Genomic DNA, 21,285 nt, shown 5'->3' with positions numbered 1-21,285 from the left:
ATATATGGAGGCTCACATTCGTTGTTTGAAAAAGCTCCTCTTGATTTTTGCATACGAGGAGGCTATTTGCCTACCATGAGGGCTGATCTGTGTTATATTTGAGTCAACGCTAGTAAAAGTCATTCTGCATTGACTACGGCTGACCTCAACAACAATATAAAGGGGAGTAATGTATAGATTTTTATATGAAAACAATGTGTTAGTACTGAGGGCCCAAGAGCTATTTGGAGCTGCACCACAAACAACACAAAAATATGTATTACGCAGTATCCAAAACTTTGACATTTATTAACTTGTACCGTTTTTGTTTTGTGTGTGTATGATTTCAAATTTCTGACTTTTTTTCTTCTTTTTCTTTTAGGGATATATTATGGTCATTTTTCTGCCTCTTCCTTTTTTGGACATTTTATAGTTACTTATTGAACATTTGTTTTTTGCCTTTCTTGTTTTTCAATACATTTTCTGACTTATTTGGCAATTCATCATAATTTTCTGCTTTAGTTTTGTTTTTTTTGACATTTTATTTTCTGCCTTTTTTTTATTAAATTCTCTGATATTTTTGGCAATTTCGTGGACATTTTATAGTAAATTTAAGCTTTTCCTCTTCTTTTTTGGACATTTTATGATCACTTTTTCGACATTATTAGGTCATTTTTAAAGAACTTTTTCATCTTTTTTTGACAATTTTTGGGGAATATTTAATTATTAATTAAAAAAAATCAAAATCATTAATTCATTTGAAGAATATTTTATCTAAGAAATACAAGTATGTAAATAAATATACATTTTTACTATTTTTTTTCCACAGGAGAGGGACTAAAGTGCGAGCCACAGGTTGCAGACCCCTGCTCTATAGCAATTTGGGGCAAAGACCTTTGATACCCCAGTAGTCAAAGTACTGTATGGGAAACTATGAAAAAATATTCCAAAATCAAATACGAACATTTGATGATTGCACAAATCCTTAGATGTGTTGTTCTTCAATAAATCATGCTCAGTATGTCATCATGTCTGCACAGCCGCGTTACTTCCTCCTAGTGTTGGAATTCCCAACTTGCGTCTGTGGAATAAAATGCAAAAGATTTCCAACACTTGGCAAAGCTGGATATTGGAAGGCCGTGTTTAGTCAATGAAATTACATTACAGGCGCTGAGGAGTAGTTAAATATGGCTTTGAATATTGATGGCAAGTGCAGTCCCTCGCCATGCTGCATTAATAAGGCCTGCTGCCTTGTTGAGTCTGCTAAAGCAACTTAAACTACACACGATGGACTTGATTGAAGAACCCCCCCCCCCCCCCCCCCCGGATGTCTGTGCAAAAGAAGTCCAGCTGTATTAGCGTGCTTCTTATCTGTCATCCATTGATGTCATCACATGGACATAGGACAAAATCTTTCTGCTCTAGTTTTCGTTCAAGGCACCTCTGTTCCTTGTGGGAATTACAGGCAGGAATGTCAGCTGTTAAAACACAACTTCCCGCACACAAATCACATGTTATAACCTCGTTGTTCAGTTTTGCTTTATATCACACATATTTTGGAGAATGAACAGTATTGCCACGAAAATAGTACACACACACACACACACGTACTTACTCGCCATCTCATTAGACATTATTATTTTTTTATAATTTTTTTGAGAGAGCTCAGTATTGTGCATTCGGTAATCCTACTGATGCAACATGTCATCATCATTGCTCTCTCTCTTTTTTGTTATTTTTCTTTTTTTTATGCGGGTGTGTGTGTGCTCATTAATTCAACTAAAACCTATTAAAAATCCCATACCGTTCACCTAAACCGAATACTTCAGAATCCAGCTAGAGTTGTGAAGTTGTCGGGAGACCCGAGGAAGGATCAAAGAAAAGAAAGAAAAGTGAAATCCAGCACTGACCAGAAATCACCTACTACCCACCGTGTTACCAACCAGAATCTTTCACCAACCCCAGAAACATCTAAATTCCAACAAATTAGGGACACCTCAAGAGACCAAAGGAAAGACTGAGGAAAAGAAGGAAGGATATGTAAAGCAGAGTGAGACACAATCTAATGAGATCCAGTTATATATTTTGACACTCACTGTCTCAAGTGCCAGAACAAAGCGTTATTGGCACACACAAAAACCCCATCTATAATAATAATAATAATAAATAAATATAATAAAATGTATCTTGTTGCATACATGAGAACTTGTCCCTCTGAAAATTTCCTTTCCAGACCTTCATGCTTTGTTGTCTTCTGTCTCTCACTTCCTCAGGTTATCCATAAGGAACCATGTGCAGCTCCCTTAGTCCCAAACATCCAAGCAGCCCCGGCCTGACAGACGTGCAGCAGTACCACCAGTGGCTGGCCAGTCGACATGAAGCCAGCTTGTTGCCTATGAAGGAAGACCTCGCCCTCTGGCTCACTAATATGCTTGGTGAGTACATATCAGGTTACCATGTGGAAATGCAAGCATAGAAAGTGCATTGGCTTGAAAATAGCTCACCCTCAAAACCCTTTAAATCAACTCTTCCAGGTGCATTACTGTAAATTTAAGTAAAGCTGAACCACCAGTCTTGACATAAGCGCCTATAGATTGGCCTTAATTGAATAATGGGCATCATTACGGCGCAGGGATAATGCAGCGCCAGTGGTGAGGAGGAGTGGAAGAGAGGCAGCAGGCTTACTATTGTCTAATAAATCACTACGTGCGCTCTTGTTAAACAGAAATGCACTGACAAAACAAATGCATGAATAACATAGTAGCTCTAATTTGATTTAAATCAGGTATGTGCTTGTAGTAAAAAATACGACTTGAGAAAAAGTAAGTCAGCCGGGTTTGTGTATTATATGTCGAGATAGACTGATATGGGTTTTTCAGGACCGATGCCGATGCGGATTATTAGTAGTCAAGGAGGCCGATGACCAATATTTGAAGCCGATAGTCATTTTCAGTAAAAAAAAAAAGTGGGGGGGAAATATTGGCGTCAAAAATTTTGTAAATAAAAATGCCAATCTTTACTTTGTTGTAATGTCTTAAAGCATGTTTATTGAACACATTTTGACTTCAATTAAAAAATTTACATTTCTCAAAAAATATATATATCAGAGGGCTCTTAAGGTTATTAGTACGTCTTAAAAAGCTGAATGGAAACTTAAACAAGTAAATACCATAACTCCATATAGTTTTCTACAGTATGCCCCCCCCCCAAATTTTAAAATACTTAAAACTTTCATATTTCTTAGTTTTAATGTTGAACAAAAACAAAAGGTTGAGAAGGTTTCCAGGGTCAGCAGCATCTCTTCTAAAGTTAACTGAAAATTTAAATAAATAGTTCCCTGAGTTTAAAATTGTGTCAGATTGACCTTTATTGGCCGTCAGATCCTTAAAAAAAATACTGATAATCGTCAAAATGCCCAATATCGGCGCCAGGCCGATTATCGGTCTATCCCTAATTATGTGAGACTTGAAACAATTAATTGCTGTCCAAATTATGTGGCACATTACTCAGTAGTATGTAAGCATACGTTTGGAAAGGCCGCAAAGAACCTCAGTATCCGGAACGTAAAAGCAAAAGTTGTTATGCTGACATCAAAGTTCCTGAAAGTTTGGGCGATAGATAGATAGCCTTAGCCTTAGCCTTAGCCTTAGCCTTAGCCTTAGCCTTAGCCTTAGCCTTAGCCTTAGCCTTAGCCTTAGCCTTCGCCTTAGCCTATGGACATGTGAACATCTATCTCTGCAGGTGCATTGTGGCCAGCTGGGCGAGAAGCAGTCGTTAGCGTTACCATGCTATAAACAATGCTATTAGTTTAATCTCTCCTCTCGGGGTTGAGCACATGCAAAGCTCCTGAAGGGGCTGTTATGCTAAGCAGAGTTTAGGTGGGAGGAGAAGTATGGAAAAAGTCTACCGTTTGAGTGGGAGGAGGACACTCGGTTGTATTGATGAGTCATGTGGTGATGGGAGGCAGAGGCATTTATAGGACCGAGGAGCCAAAATGAAATACTTCTTCTAAGTCTCTCTGGAATAAATTGTCCTCACGCAGCAGGAGTTGAAGGGAGCATGTGCGTATTCTGTAAGTCGGGAGCTCACTGAGTATTTCTCAAGATTGCAATCGCCATTTCTGGGCGCAATACAACATTTGGAACTCATTAAATGCTGTGAACCCCCAGACCCCTCCTGCTATAAGAAGCAGAAAGGGATGAAAAAAAAAATCTCGGGTTTCTTTCCACAGACACCCCCTTGCCACCACCTCCTATTTCACGATGATCTCACTGAGAAAGAATGAACCCCTGGAAGTCAGTTAATTGGACATCACATTTTGATTGCCAATCTGCATAATTAGGTTAACTGTGCAGGTACACATTTCCGCTTTGCTTTCATTATGCCACCCTCGTAATGAAGCACTTTTTATAAGTTGTAACATTTGCAGAACTGCACAAGCCAGGTTCAACTCACTGTCTTTCTTCCACTGGGTGTAGACTGGATATTTCGTATCTATTCACATTCTTACGATGAATTTCCTGTGCTTGATTCTCCCAGTATTCTAATTTATGCGTCCCCTGATCAGGCCTGGAAATCACCGCTCAGAGCTTCATGGAGCGCTTAGACAACGGCTTCCTCCTGTGCCAGCTGGCTGAGACACTGCAGGAGAAGTTCAGGCAAAATTGTGGAGTCCGGCCTGCTGTCAACAACAGAAAGGTAGTAAAAAAAACTAAACTGGGGACTGTCACTATTACATTAATGCGGTTTGCGGTATGATAATGACTACGCTAATAGAGAGGTTAAAGACCTGACTGAAACAGGAAACAATAAGATTAGAATCACTCATAAACCAAGTCATTTTGTTCAAATCTATATTTGTGATGCATGTTTTGTCTACATTACAAACCTGTTGCTATTCGTTTAGAGACAAATTAAACCTCCCCACAACATCATAAGTTAGCACTCCCTTTTTTAATTGATTAAAGACAGATTGCTTCAGGGCAATAGCAGTCTGGTTTTATTGACTCCCATAAGTCCAAAGACAGATATATGCTACTATTAAGCTTCACTCAAGATCAATAGATGCTTCTACACTGCAGGTCAGTTCCGACTTTTTTTTTTCTTCCCATATGCAACATGTATCAGATTTTTTAAATTCTATTTCTTCCCATGCAATGTGAATATGAACAGTACAATTTAGACTTTTTTTTTTCAAATCTCACATGGGCCTCTTTTGTATGTGGATATACATTGGATGGGTATCAGATGAGTCTGAAGTATGAATGCTCAAGTTGTGCTTATCCGTACACATTCGACCTAGACCAGAGGTCGGAAACCTGCAGCTCTGGAGCCACATGTAGCTCTTTAGGTCCCTCTCCTTGCAGTGGCTCCCGTGGATCTCTTAAAAAAAAAAAAAGAAGTATTTATTTTTATTTAAATATTTATTTATATTTATTAAGATACAATATTCTTCAAATTAATTAATTATTTTGACTTGAATTTTTTTTTTAATATATATATAGAATCCACATTTTTAAGTTGTCAGAAAAAGATTAAGAACGTTTTTTAATAATGACCTAAAAATGTCCAAAAAGGAAGAGGAAAAGCAGATATTTACCGTAAAATGTCCATGAAATTGAAAAAGAAAAAAGTCAGAGAATTGAATAAAAAAGGCAGAAAAATAAATGTTCAAAAAGTTACCTAAAATATCCAAAAAGCAAAGAAAGGAAGAAAATAAATAATGAAATATTTTTGGAATTGCCAAAACAAAAACAAAATCTGAAAATGTGTTATTGTTATTATTAAAGGCAGAAAATGTATATATTTTTTTTATAGCAGAAAGTAATAAATAAATGTAGAAATATATTAATAAATATAAAATGTCCAAAAACAAAAGAAAAATCCCGAAAATTACCATATAGTGTCCACAAAAATGTCAGAAAATATCTGGCAAAAAAGGCAGAAAAAATGTCAGAAAATAGCCATAAAATGTCAAAAAAGGGAAGATGAAGAGAGGCAGAAAATGACCATAATATGTCTATAAAATTGCCAATAATTTCAGAAATTTAACAGAAAGTCAGAAAAGTCAAAAAATGTATGAAAAATTACAAAACATATTTTTGTGTTATGGTGTGAGGCTAATTAGCTCTTGGGCCTCAGTACTTTAGACTAACACTAACATAATGTTTTTTCATCACAATCTTACATACAGATGTTTGTTTATTTATTTGGCCTAAAATGTCTCTTTTGACAGGAAAGGTTGTTGACCCTTGACCTAGACGTCATCAAATATGTGCCCTGCATGGCTGGGGGCGGGTGCTCGGGAGACATCCGTGCATGTGCAAAGTTGTTTAGAGAAACAGGGTTACTTTTATATTTGACACTTTAATTTAATCCCACTTGAAACATGAAGCTATAAAGTGGACATTTGTGGTGATAGAAGTAATTCAGCCATGCAGACGGTTCATTTGTTACGCGTGGCAATGACGTGACATCATCTGTAGTAGACGTTCGCAACTCTCCATCTGCATGAAATGAGATGGACGGAAGCGTTGTCTCATTTCCCGAAAATATTTCTTTTTCCTACCGCCTCAATCTTCTGTCAATCTGAGGTGAGCATGAGCCCCTACACACAGGACCATATCTACTTCCTTAAACACTGCCACATTTTATTAACGAACTGAGTTCATTCATACACAAATGCATTTGGATCACAGCACGGACAAAGTTGATTTCCAAATCATATGATTTTCCACTGGTCCATGACAATTTTGAAAGGGACAACTTGACATGAGGCAAATCTGTCTACACTGTAGACGCAAAATGAATACTATCCAAGATGAATGATATAAAAGACTGATGCATGTCAGTCATTTGTGATATTTGTGTAGACATGTCTTGCTAGAGTGATTGCATGCTTTTGTCTGAGGGAGCAAAATTGATCAGCTCCAGTTTCTGTTTAGAGGGCAAATGGGAAGCACAAGACTCCTTTGTAGGCGCTTTAGTGCGAGTTGTTGATGTTTGCAGTGGGTCAGGGTTGTGCTGATGACGGTAGGTCTCCTGATCCCAGCACAGATGTGAGGAAATGCTTGAGGTCAAGAGCGTGGGACCACAGAAGCTCCTGCTATAGAGATGCTATTGATCTCATGGGAGACTCAGAAAGGACAGCAGGCACATTCTCAGATGGTCTTGATAGACGACCTTCATAAAGTAAAAAGTTGATCGCAAAAGTTTGTATTATGTTACTGTACAAGGGAACATGCTATATCATAGTGAGTCAACGTTAAACATTTCTTGACTGTCATATGTGACCTCACTAGTGCAAACATGACATTCTGATTAATACTACATTTGTGGAATATGAGTTATGAAGTTTTTTTTTATCCATCGCAGGGGGCGGCCATTTTGCCAATTGCTGTCAACTGAAGATGACATCACAGTTGCTCAGGTTGTTACCACTCGACAGCTAGTGGCAAAATGGCCGCCTTCTGATATTGATCAAAACTGCTGGATTTTGCTGCTTAACTTATATTCCACAAACCCAATATTAAGTTTAGACTAGTAGGGCTGCATCGAAAATATTATTGTCAAGAATTTGGGGGGGGTTGACTTCCCCTTTAATGCTGTCACACTGAGAGCAATGAGAAATGGAGTACATGACACTCTTCAGGTTGCATGCTTCATCAGCTCTTAATGGAATCATTCACCACAATTAAGCAAATGTCCATCTGTGTTCAAGATGCTATACTCCTATGTTTTGTGGGACTAAGTGATTCCAGCAGAGACAAATGATAAAGCACTCTTTTGTGGTTGCTGTCTCGCCACCATCCCCATGTGTCTTGCTTCCATATCATGGAACAGGAGGATGATATGTCTTTCCCGTCATATTACCACCATGGGGTACGCTCAATACAACCACATCATTATCTTGTGAATTTTATTGCTGTCTCAGGGGCTGAAGGTTGAGTATATACAGATGTGAAGGCAGAAGTGTTGAGAATATGCAACAGGTCCTAGCTCCAGCAAGCACAAAACACAAGGAGTGAGAACTATTTTCTGCTTTTGTCATTTGATTAAATAAATCAATCGAACCCTTTATTATTATTATTTTTTTAAATAATATTTTATTTTCAAATTCAAGACATGGATGTAAGAGTTTACTGTTGAATAAAATGGACATTTTATTTTATTATTATTGCCTTTTCATTCAATCTGTGTCTCTTAACCTTGAATTCAGAAAGCCTTGTGTTCTTTTATTCCCCATTTCTAGGAAATGTTATTTTAGTTTTGCTAGATAGCTAGTTGTGCTGGACTAGAATTAGGACGCTGACTCCCATCACTCAACTCTATATTTATAGAGCACTTTAAAACAACCACCGCTGTTTTCTTAAAATGGAACAAAGGGGCAGCATATACTGTAAAAAAATTAAAAAAGAAAAAAGAAAGAAAAAAAGCAGAGGCCTCAGAATCAAACCCTGTGGAACACCATACGTTCTGTTATACATGTGAATTCATTCTAATGTTAATTGCGTCTACCAAAAGTAAACAAAAATAATTTTGTCATCGCACATTTTCCACCGGACTAAAACCCTCATTAATAAACAATAACTGGGACTAAATCGGTATGCTTTTTTTTTTCCGACTAATGAAGACGAGACAAAAATTTACTTCACTTAATAAAAACTGGACTAAAATCTATGGCCATTTTAGTTCATGAAAAAAAACAAGACGTATACATGATTTTGTAAAATCTTGCTAATCTGTCACATCTGTGACACACATTGACACCCCCTTTCAAATCTGCAGCTAGCAAGTGTAACATGCACAAACGTGACAGACCGGAGGTGAAATCACGGTGAAGGTAAAAAAAAAAAGGTACATTATAGTTATAATTTAACATGAATCCAAAGGCTATAACGTTCCAACAATAATATTAATGCGACCGCTAACTAATGCTGGCTAATTTACTAGCTCATAGCATGGAGCCATAGTAGCCATTTTAATTGTGTGTGAAATTGTTTTTCATCAAAAAAGATGAGAGAACATTTGATGTGAAATAGTTTTCTGTCCGAAATGTTCAACATAATTTGCTGCACAATTTTTAAGTAAGTAAAACGATTGTCCTGACTAAAACTAGACTAAAACGTTGACAGTTTTTGGTGATTAAATCTAGACGATTACAATTGTGTTTTTTTTGGACTAAAATGCTGTCAACTAAAAATTGACAAAATAAAAACGGGATGAGGTTGACTAACTGTGATTTAAAAAAATGACAGAAATTGGACTAAATTTAAAAATGGCGGATAAAATTAACACTAATTCATACAGCACATATTCGTCCGACCACTTCCTTTAATTGCTCAACATAGTATGAAGGGATTACAATAATAAAGAAATCACACGACGTTCCATCACAACAGTCAAAAGTCGACTACTGAGCGCATCCAAGTCCGTGCAGCCCAGATAGGCCAAACAATGTAGCGTGATCACCTGCAGCCAATCATGGCCAAGCGGGGTGTATCATCACAAAACATTTGAGTTGGCTGTGTGTCTTGACCTCCACCAAAACCCTGACACTGACTCATCGAACCCCTGGGGTTTGATCGATCCCGGGTTAAGAAACACTGCTCTAAATTGTCCATAGTACTATTTTAGTTGCCTAATGTAAGTAGTGCTTGTGATTATAATGGGTTAATGATGAAGAGTAGAAAGACATTTTAAAGTCATCAGCAAAGGTGTGGGAAAGCCACAGCACAAAGAAAAACACAAATTGCTACCTCACACGTCAAATGAAATTGTGGCCACAGTTATTTTTCCAGAAAAGCAATTGGACATTGACATGGACAGTAAAGACCTCCAGACAAAAAACAGCCCGATGAGAGCTTGGACAGAAAAGAAAAATACCCACAAAGACTGCATATTTCCAGCATGATGTCATCGCACCTTTTCTCATAGCACAGACGCACATATCCTGTATAAAACCACAGTACGGCGCATAAATCTCCCCATAGAGACCGTGTGGGGGATGCGGGCCATGAGCATGTCATCTGATCTCCAATCATCGTAAGCCTGGTAAAGTAGCAGCCACTATTCTGACCCGCCATCTACCATATTGATCTGTGTGCAAAAAGGTCCCCCATCCTGGGCTGAAACAAGAGCCTGTTAGCAAATGGAGAAGGAAATGGTGGTGAGAAAAGTTTTGCTTGATGTCCACGTGCTGCGGGTTTTACATGCACCTATTCACGAATGATTTGGATCCAGATTTTCTGATCACCTGTTTATCTCAACCAGGTTATCCCTTACCGGAGGATCCCATGCCGGCGTACTGCGCCGTCTGGCTCTTTCTTTGCCCGGGACAACACAGCCAACTTTCTGTCTTGGTGTCGTGAGGTTGGAGTGGGGGAAACGTGTTTGTTTGAGTCTGAGGGTTTAGGTGAGTGGATGCTATAATGGAATCGTTTGTACTTGTCCTGAGCTGTGGAACTCACTAGCGTCATGTGGCGATAATAACACAGGGAACAGAAATCATGTGATAAATATTTCTCAAATGAAACACTTAAAATTGTACTGAAATGGAATGTGATTGCTGCCTGTGATGCACTGTTGCCAGGCAGAAAGGCCAAAAAAGTGCTGCAAATAAAATGATACGTCACCTCAGAATGAAACACTAAAATATGACTTCAGTGGCGGCATTGTAAAATGGCATTATTGATTTTTGAGTTTGTTTTTTTACTACCATGATCCGGGTTAATAGTTTTTGATTTTTCCTTATAGTTTATTTTGTTTAGATTTTTTTTTCAGATTCAGTTCATTTTAATTAACTCATTCACTGCCATAGATTCATAATAAATAAAAAAAAAGAAAATATTATTAAAAATTAGGGGCGACAGGCGATTAAAATTTGTCATTGTAATAAATCGCATGACTTAACTAGTTAGCTCACGATTAATCACAAATTTTATATCTGTTCTAAATGTACTATAAACAATTTTCTAGGTTTTCATACTCTTGTTAACAAAAGTGGGGAAAACATTTTAACCAATAGAAATTGTTCAAATGAATTTTTGACGTCAATGGCAGTGAATGAGTTAATTTTTAGAGTGGATTTGTTAGTTTTTATTTATTTCTATTAGGATTGGTGAGTACCGATACTTGACCTTATTTCAAGGTACACGTGACAGCAGCTGTTACCAGTATCGTATCGGCCGCACTCTTGTCGCCATTTTGTTTGTTTGGTTATTGAACATATAAACCACCAAACAGAAATACTGAAATTAAAATAAAAATATTTTAAAAGAAAAGGTTTTTTTTTACATACATGGTCATCATTAAGCACAGTTTACATGTTCAAAAGGGAGTAGGAAGAAGTAAAAAATTTATCGACATTACTTGCACATACATTCTTAATTGCACTCTATTTTCTACATTTGTACTGACTTATACCTGATTTAAATATTGTTTTTATATTTGATATTATTATTTGATATTATATTTTTTACAATCAGGAATTAGGAATTGGGCGGGGGAAAAAAAATCCATTAATTTCATGCAATCTTAAGGAAAAGGTTATATTGGGATATATATACTGTATAGGTCTTTCTTTAAAATTATCTCATTGTTTAATGGAAATTTTATGCAAAGAACATCCCTAGTTTTTAATTAATTCATTAATTTATTTGTTTTTTAGTCTTTTAGTTTTAATATTAGTTTTGATTTTTAAAATGAAATATATCTTGTGTTCAAGATTTAAAAAGATAGATGAATACACACATACATACAGTAGATGGATAAAAAACGAAATACATTTTCATCATAATTAAAGTCAGATTTGGTTAGTTTTGTGAACATCAATTGTAGCTTCTGTTATAAATTTTTAAAAGCTACTTTTCATTTGATCTTGTTTACTAAAATGCTTTTTCAATTGTTATTTCAGTTATTTTGTTAGTCTAGTTCGTTAACTAATAGCCTTGTCATGATCTCACCTTTTGTATCCTTTTCTTTGGCCTTGGTGGAGGTATGTGCTCGGGAAGAAATGGCTATGCTGTCGAGCACATGCCATACATTTTTTTTTAAATAGTATTATAAAAAAAAAAAAGTATTTTCTGGCATGCACACTAACATTAGTGGGAATTCTTGGCTCTCAGCATTCACAGCACTAACAAAAGCACAGGCAAAAGAGTGTCAGGAAAGTAGGCCAACGCTATGCAAATGTTTTCCTCAGCCAAGAGTAGGCACAGTTCTGTTTCCAGTTCTTGTTATCTCAGTATCCTCTGTTGTGAACCAAGGATATCTTGTGTCAATGTCTGTGATGAAATCAAGTCAGAAGTAAAACATATGAATCATGACGTATCATCAATTCCAAGAATGTTTATGTAATCGTCATTTTTTTAATCACAAATGCCCGCTGGACCACAGTTAAGCAATTCAAGCTATGCGAATCCATTTTGAAGGCCACGTTTCACATTTATTGAGCCATCCGCTCAGTGAACACCCTCGTAACACTGAGCAGCTGACAACTGTCTCTTTCTTTCTTTTCTTTTTTTCCCCCTCTTTTTTTCCCTGAAAGGAATTTGTCAGTTCAACAACACCAGGTTTGCTACCGTGCCATGGATATAGTGTGTGTAATGTGAGCCACATGCAGCGGCATAGTGTGGGCTGTCAACACCCTTTTCCCAAACCCGATTGGTAGCTCACCTTAACGGTATATTATATCGTTGGTGACAAGGAAAAAGTAACGCGTCAGCAAAAAAAAAAAACTAAAAACGATGCTGCATGTCACTTTCATAATGGAGCACTTTGACAACTTGCTTTTTTGACAGCCACCATGCTCCTCACTCTTGCTGGTAAAGCCTCGAGTCAGCGAAATAGGTTCGAGGTGGCCTGTCATATTACAACGGTCACACTTGTACAAGCGAGAATATTTGTATTCATGTTTGTTTAATCACATCATGCAATTGTTTGTCCGCTTGCGACACGATGCGAAATGAAAAGGGGAAAAAATGACAGTTTAGGAGAATTTAGCGGCTAGCGGCTACTCCCTATATTCTCATTAGCACTTCTTCTTGCTATTTTTTTCATCGTCTAGACTACTTGTGTCACTTGTCTGCTGTAACATCATGTCTACTTCAATTAAAAACAATGCTCATGTTGTTTAGTTTGTGACGCTAAGAGGATTAAGAATGCATGAGCTGCCATGTGAGCAGAATTGCTTCAAAGATGCAACGCTAGCCTACTGGTCCATTAGCAAAGATCATAACCACTGGTTGATGAAATATTTATGTTCTATATTTGTGTTATCATTCATATTCATCATTATCATCATAAACTTGGCTTGGAATGGATTTTTTTTTTAATACTGGATTTAGGAGGTAGCAGCATTGGAATGCAAGCGCTCAAACTTTAGCATGTTAGCTCATTGCTACCTGGAAACATTTATTGGTTTGAACATGTTAGCATGCTGGTGCAAGCATTTGATTTTAGCGACCATTATATAGTATTGTGTGTGTGTGTGTGTTCCTTAGAATTTTTTTTAATTTATCTTCATTCACTGCTTGTTACGAGTAATGATAATGTATCGTCTACCACAAATTAACACTGTTTTCTTTTTGAAGTTCTTCACAAGCAGCCTCGCGAAGTCTGCCTCTGTCTGTTAGAGTTGGGCCGGATAGCATCCAGGTACTGTTTAACTTTTGATATACACTCACCATCACCAGTCTTTACAAAAATAATAACATTATTTTGTTACGGCATTATTATTTTTTTTTAACAGCTTATGTAATCTTTTGATCCATCAGCATAAATGTATCCATATGAATAATACTGACTCTAAACTCTTTGCCTCCACAGGTACAACGTGGAGCCCCCCGGCCTTATAAAACTTGAGAAAGAAATCGAACAAGAAGAGAAAGCCCCTCTACCTCCGCCGTCGCCCGCATCCCCAGTTCAACCCCCGTCTCCATCGCCCTTATCGTCACCCTCCCCTTCCCCCTCCCCATCGCCAACTCCTCCCAAAGTCACTTCGAGCAAGAAGAGCACCGGGAAGCTGCTGGATGACGCTGTAAGTCAGCAATTGCGCTTGTGGCCTCGGTACGCAAACGTACATTATAACCCGTGTGTCTTTGTGGTTTTCAGGTAAGACATATCGCAGACGACCCACCCTGCAGATGTCCCAATAAATTCCACGTGGAGAGGCATTCGCAAGGCCGATACCGTGTTGGGGAAAAAACGCTCTTTATACGAGTGAGTATATGTCACGATGTCGTCCATCAGAAGACGTTTAATTTTAAAAGGGACGGAAGAGTGTCTTATAAGCACTACAAATAAGTATAGTAGCACTATTTTAGAATAATTAAAATGATTTTGAAAAGTAATCTTTTTTTTCTCAAATTGCGATAGTGATTCTTTTTTCAAGCTCCTCTTCCCATGTATTTTTCAACAAACAAGCAATAAATCAGATTTAGAAAAAAATATATACTCTGGCTATATTGGCCAGACTTGCGCTAAAGTATAGGCAAATCAACCATAAATTAATATGAAAGAGTTTTTTCTTATCTACCGTACTTCAATTTGAGTTAACTGTATAAAACTGACTTGCAGTCGTTTAAGTGTTCACTTCACAAAATACAACCAAACAATTGTAGCGTGAACAAATTAAACAAACAGATTACAACAATAATGCAAAGCAATCTGAGGTTTCATCACTTCACTCGCCATTTGATTCACATTTTGGTCTTTTCTGAAAAATATAGTCTAACAAATGACAAATCCAGTTTTATCAAAATGTCAAATCATAGATGTTGCGCACTTAAATAGCATTTTATCATCATCATACATTTACAAAGCCACATTCAATTTTCTCATTCATACACAGAGTGTAGCATTGACGCAGCGTATCAATCAACCCACTAAAACGGTTTCCTTTTTAGTTTAAAATAATTTACTTTTATCTCTAGGATCACATGCTGTTCCCTGGCCAATGGCAAAACCGGGATGATTGTTCCTCTTCAGCCCATTTTAAATCCATCCCTTGCTAGCACTAAGCTAGTTCGTCCCTCATGTCCGGCGTCCGACTTAAACTCTCATTTATTGCTATGATGGTGTGAAAGGCCTACAGCGAGGCGCAGTGCCTAGCCGGGCTTTATTTACTGACTGCTTAACAGTCGAATGACCTGATCTCGCCTTTGCGATTTGAAAACTGGATTCTACTACATTGTGATGTCAATTTAAATGTGATGCATCGTTCCGCCTTAATTCGCCGAAACTAAAACAAAGACAGAAACATTAGCTACACCCAACCTCAAAACTTCTGCCTTTACAAATAGAACAATGCTAACTTTTCGGATCAGAGGTAGGCCGTGCATTTGGTAGCTGGGCCTTCACTGGGCACTTAGTCCACTCATTAACTCATTCACTGCCATTGACGGCTATAGACGTCAAAAATTCATTTTAACTATTCATATTAGTTTAAAACTTTTTTTCCACTTTTGTTAATAAGAGTATGAAAACCTATAATTTTTTTTATAGTACATTTAGAACAGATATAAAATTTGTGATTAATCGTGAGTTAACTATTGAAGTCTAACTATTTAAAATGTTAATCGCCTGACGCCACAAATTTTTTATAATCTTTTCGTTTCTTAAAAAATATATATATATATTATTTAAAAAAAATGTCTAGGTTTTCATACTCTTGTTAACAAAAGTAGAATTTTTTTGTAAACTAATAGAAATGGATCAAATAATTTTTTTACGTTTATAGGCGTCAATGGCAGTGAATGAGTTAATACCGCCACTATCACGTTGCAATTATAGAAACCATACTATACAAAAATACAGTTAGTTTTATGTATGTCATTGCTTCTAATAGTGTTTTGAGTATGATGCACTCACTGCAGCCTTTCTGCTGGTGCTAGATCTGTACTAGTGTGTACCTAATGTTGCGGCCAGTGAGTTTGCGTTGATAGTGACGCACACTCAGGAATGAAAGTCATCCATCGTGCAAAGAGCCTGCTGTTCTCATTGACTGAAAATGCTATCCGGACAAATTTCCATCCCCAGCCAAGCATAATGTGACTCATTGGCTATAAAGACAAAATAAGAGCAAAGTGCTGAGCAAAAATATTCCTTTCAAAACATTTGATCAAGTACCGGTTATTGACCGTCAGAATCTACACGTCCAGGAAATGTTACTCAACTTTCCATGAGTGTAGAAAGAGGAGATGCATTCTCCAGTTAGTAGAGATTCGATTCATGTGTTGTCCGTCCCCTTGGGATGGTGGTTACTTGGCAACCCGCAACCTGGATTCACACCTCAGAGAATTCACTCTTGGCTGTCCTCTACTGTCAGCATATCACATAGCAGCTTCCCAAATCAAATTGTAACACAATCACATGCCGGGTTAAAGTTAAAGATGCTGTTATGCTTTAAAAAAAAAAAAGGAAAAAAAAGGGCACACCACTTTATTTAATAAAAGCCTTTGCAGCGAGAAGAGCACGACATGTTGTGTAAGCTCGTTTTCATCATTTTCTGTTGGATGACTGAATACCTTAATCTTGATGGCTTGGTTGCTGAGCAACCAAGGACAGGTGGTGAAGAGCCTACGCTGCCTTTATTCACCTCAGTGTACATGTAAAGTCGTTTTTATTTCTATAGCCTGGAATCTATTTGCCTCGCCTCTCAGGGCTTCACAAACATGCCTTCATCATCCTTTACGGAAAAGGAATTTGTTCAGGCCTTCATCAGTTCCTGCAAAAAGGCTTGGTTAGGACTGCAACAGTTTGAGTTGCGTGCCGCAGTCCTAGCCAAGCCTTGTAGCATCAACTGCCTTCTCAGATCAGCCTTTAAAAAGAAGCCTTTAAAAAGATTATAATTACCACTTGGATTGACACAGTCAGAGATGTGTTTTGACCCTTAATGAAATTCACAATTTACAGCCAGATCCATTTTTATCTTTATCATTAATATATTACTATATTTAAGCTACTGGATGCAGAAAATTGGATTTCGAATCGCTACTGCCACCTGTGGCCCGAAAAATGAAAATGCATTTTCCCTTCTTCTTACACAACGCTCACATGACGTCACATCCACAGACAGAGGGCGGGAAATTCGAACCCAAATTCTATCTGAAAACTATTTGCTAGAGGCTTGTAGGAGCGCCCATTGTGAACAGCTAAGGTGTTAATCTACTAATTAGAAGATGTTTCAGTCATAAATGGGCAAATAAAAAGATTATTGTAAAGATATTTTTGGGCCAAATTGTTACAGAGAGCAACTTTAACTCATTCACTGCCATTGACGGCTATAAACGTCAAAAATTCATTTGAACTATTTCTATTAGTTTAACTTTTTTCCCCACTTTTGTTAACACGAGTATGAAAGCCTAGATTTTTTTATTGTACATTTAGAACAGATATAAAATTTTTGATTAATCGTGAGTTAACTGGTTAACTCACGATTAATCACAAATCATTTATATAATTTATTATATAAATAATTTGCCACTTGCTACAATAATATATTTATTATATATTATAATATTAATTACGATGAAAATTTTAAATTGCCTGTCGCCCCTAATTTTTTATAATCTTTTTTTTTCTTTTTCCTTTTTAATGAATCTATGGCAGTGAATGAGTTAATTAAAACGAACTGAATCTGGGGGAAAAAAATCTAAACAAAATAAACTATAAGGAAAAATCTCAAACTATTAACCCGGATCATGGTAGTAAAAAAAAAAAAAAAACTCACGCCCCTGCCAAAAAACACTAAAAATCAATAATGCCATTTTACAATGCCGCCACGGAAGTCATATTTTTTTATTCACCCCTAATTTTTTAATTTAAAAAAAATTAAAATAAAGAATTTATGGCAGTGAATGAGTTAATATGTTAAATAAAAGCAGTTTCCTTTCTATACATGTCCATACATTACCTATACTGTACAGTACATCAAATGAATATCTGTCTGGAAGCTATTATCCTTGACAGACTTTCTAAAATATCTCATTAGAGTGTTCAGGTCAAGGTTATTATAGTTAACAAAATACTATAAAAACGGAAATGCTTTAAAAAAAAAAAAACTAACTGAACATCTTACCGTTCTTACGTTAATAAAAATAACTATAATTATAGCGCAAATGTCGTTCGTTTCATCATACATGAGCATATTCCACATTAAAAATAATACAAAAAATAATAAAAATAAACTAAAATTAAGGATTGTCGAAATAATAAAAACTAATTCAAAAAGACAAACCTGCTCTAAAAACTAATTTAAATGAAGAAATCTAAACCAAATCTAAATTAACTATAATCCCAAACTATTATAACCCTAGCTCAGGTGGAGCTAATGCTAACAATGTGTGAGCTACATCATTTGACCTCTGTGAGTCACTCAAAATACTTCAATCAAAATGATGCTGTCAATTGAACAGCCAGCAGCTGCTTCTACTAAAAAAAAACTAAACAAAAATAATCGTTTGTTGGCCATGATGTGTAGGTCAGGCCTGCGAGACCCTCTCTGCTCGAGGAATAAATGAGGTGGCTGTAGTCCAGCACCTCCTTAGTGTTTGTGAGAGTTTCTGTCAAATATACGCCCCCGGCCCCCATCCTTCTCGGGCTGCCGGTGACTCGGACTCGGGTTGTGTCCCAAAGCGGCGTGATTGAAACGCATGGGCGACACGCAGCTCCATTAAATCCACGGTTACAAAGCCTGAAGGCCTGCTGTCACTGATTGGAAGCACCGCCCTGCCAATGGCTCTAGATTGATTCTTTTAAGAGGCTTATAAATGTTGCATGCAGGGCAGGAAGTCTCATATCTCAGACTCGGGTGACAATCTCAATCTCACTTTGGAGCCATTGAGCAAGCGTTGGGAATCAACCGTGTTCATAATAACCTGTTTGATCTTTATCCTGAGAAGGACATTTTGTAACGCATCTTGTTGTAGTGTAAGTGTAATGATGTGTTAATGAGGTAGTTGGTGAAATGCTTCCATAGTGAGGCCTTGAGCAATGCTTTTGTCTCAGCCTCTATTTCTTCGACGACGTTGCCATGGTAGCCAAGCGTGAGAATGTACCCTGATATGGCAGGCGGCACAATTTGGAAGAAAAACGGAGCGGAAACAACAACCAGTGAAGTGGAAAGCGTTGGTAAACTGAAGTAAAAATGATTGACATTCACAACCTAAATTATGATGTGCTCCATGAAATATTCCAAACAGTCTCTTTATTTGGTCAATGTTTCTTGTGACTTGTCTGCTTCCAGTATGTTAATGTGGATGTTATCTTTTATTTTTTTTTGTCCAATCAGATTTCAGCATCTATGTGTTGCTATGTCAATTTAATCTGCCAACCAATGTAAATTCAGCTATAGCATTGAGTTTCTTTAACCAATCAGAATTCAAATTCATCCTCACAAGGCCAGAATGCTGGCCCTCGATGACATCAGCAATTTCTCATCTTCTGATTGGTTGGTCAGAGCAAAACCTGTTACAATTGCAGTTTTCTGTAGTATTGACAGAGGTGGGTTAAGCAGCAAAATCCGGCAGTTTTTTTTCATCACTATCGGGGCGGCCATTTTGCCACTTGCTGTCGACTTAAGATGACATCACAGTTGTGCAGGTCTCAGGTAACAGCCAATCACAGCTCAGCTTCAGAAAACAGATGAGCTGTGTTGCTCAGGGCTCAGGCAACAACCAATCACAGCTCTCTGTTTTCTGAAGCTGAGCTGTGATTGGTTGTTGCCTGATGTGATGTCATCTTCAGTCGACAGCAAGTGGCAAAATGGCCGCCCCCTGAGATGGATAAAAACGGCTGGATTTTGCTACATAACTCACATTCCACAAATGTAATATTAATCAGAATTTCATGTTTAGACTAGTGAAGTCACATATAACATATTATTGTCAAGAAATGTTTAAGTTTGACTTCCCCTTTAACACATCATCCCTGTATTAGCTGTCGATGTTATTACCTCAATTCAATCATCTTTCAACATCAAAGTGATGCTTATCTTCAAGCCAAATCCCTAATCAGCAAAATGCCAAGAATCCTAATCCTGCTTACTTGTTCTCAGATGCTGCACAACAAGCACGTGATGGTGCGTGTTGGAGGAGGCTGGGAGACGTTCGAGAGCTACCTGCTCAAGCACGACCCGTGTCGCATGCTCCAAATCTCCCGCGTGGAGGGGAAGACGTCCCCCGTCGGCGGCAAAGGTCTCAACATCAAGGAGCTGACGCCCGACAGCTACTTGGTGGTGGCAGCCAACTACCGAAGCAAAAAGTCAACACAGGAGACCGCACCATGAGGACGTCTTTAGCTGTGATATGTTCATGTAGAGACATTTCAAACTCATCATTGCAATATAATGAGTCAACTGGCTATACATGGTGTATATTTACTTTTATAATATAACCAGTTTAGGTTGATACCTTTTGCACATTTTTCTTTATGTGCCTGAATTCATATGACTGTACCTTTTTATTGTTAAAAATTTAACTTAATTGGACTTTTTGAACTTGTAGGCGGTTTATATTAGCTGAAGTGGACTTTCGATGTTTGCTTCCTGGAAACGAAGTTGACATTTGGGTGCAGCATTAAAAATGCAACTGTGACTATTAAGTGAATGCTGATTTACAAAGTAAACAAAAAAAAGAAGCCTAGTCTAGCCCAAAGTTGATTGGTTTATTGCATGTTCACTCCCACGTATCTAGTCTAAGAAATGGAAACCTCATTTGTTTATACATTGTTACTTTTTTTATATAATCTTCATTTTAAAGACTTATACAACACCCAAACAATATGTTGCTTTGAATTTAATTGATACTGCATTTTTTTTAGTTTCTTGAAAAGCGATATATGGGCCATTCCATTGAATCGTGCCATTTGCCTGTAATTCTCTAAAAACAAAATTCTAATCTTATACATATACAGTATTAAACTACTCAAAATATGTATTGGTCCATCTCAGACAATCATCTTTTTTTTTTTACTGAAACGCTTCATTTGTGTAACATAACTGAAAATAACAGGAGTGATTTGTTTTTTCCTTAGCATAGAATTAGCAAATATATTCCATATAGCCTCACATTTATGCTAATAGCACATTACTATAATGAAAAATAATAATTTAGGGCTGTTCGGTGGAATGGCCCATTTAGGTTTGACGTACACTTCCTGTTAGCGAAATTGATTCCTCTCCCCTGGCTTTATTTGTTCTGCTTTGCTGCCCTCTAGAGGTGAACAATTAAAAGTTATTCAACTCCTCGAGGATGTCGTACAGCTGATGCAGATGCATTAATTTGTTCGCTATTTGTCAATAAATGC

At 37.3% G+C, this 21,285-nt stretch overlaps 1 protein-coding gene across 2 annotated transcripts in view; it reads left to right on the top strand.

Annotated features, from left to right (window-relative positions):
• The window catches only part of gas2a (growth arrest-specific 2a), a 25,865-nt gene extending 4,580 nt beyond the window's left edge, over positions 1-21,285 (top strand). For both annotated transcript variants that reach the window (XM_086073019.1, XM_086073018.1), the window contains exons 2-8: positions 2,253-2,414; positions 4,547-4,677; positions 10,252-10,393; positions 13,572-13,635; positions 13,807-14,017; positions 14,092-14,199; positions 20,036-21,285. In XM_086073019.1, coding sequence (XP_085929145.1) covers positions 2,270-2,414; positions 4,547-4,677; positions 10,252-10,393; positions 13,572-13,635; positions 13,807-14,017; positions 14,092-14,199; positions 20,036-20,266 — 1,032 coding nt within the window. In that variant the 5' untranslated portion in view covers positions 2,253-2,269 and the 3' untranslated portion in view covers positions 20,267-21,285. The remainder of the gene's footprint in view (positions 1-2,252; positions 2,415-4,546; positions 4,678-10,251; positions 10,394-13,571; positions 13,636-13,806; positions 14,018-14,091; positions 14,200-20,035) is intronic.

The sequence above is a fragment of the Leptonotus elevatus genome, chromosome 4 (genome assembly GCF_054856555.1).
Source record: "Leptonotus elevatus isolate MCC_2025b chromosome 4, RoL_Lele_1.0, whole genome shotgun sequence".
NCBI classification, from domain to species: Eukaryota; Metazoa; Chordata; class Actinopteri; order Syngnathiformes; family Syngnathidae; genus Leptonotus; species Leptonotus elevatus.
This window is presented reverse-complemented; position numbering and strand designations above follow the sequence as displayed.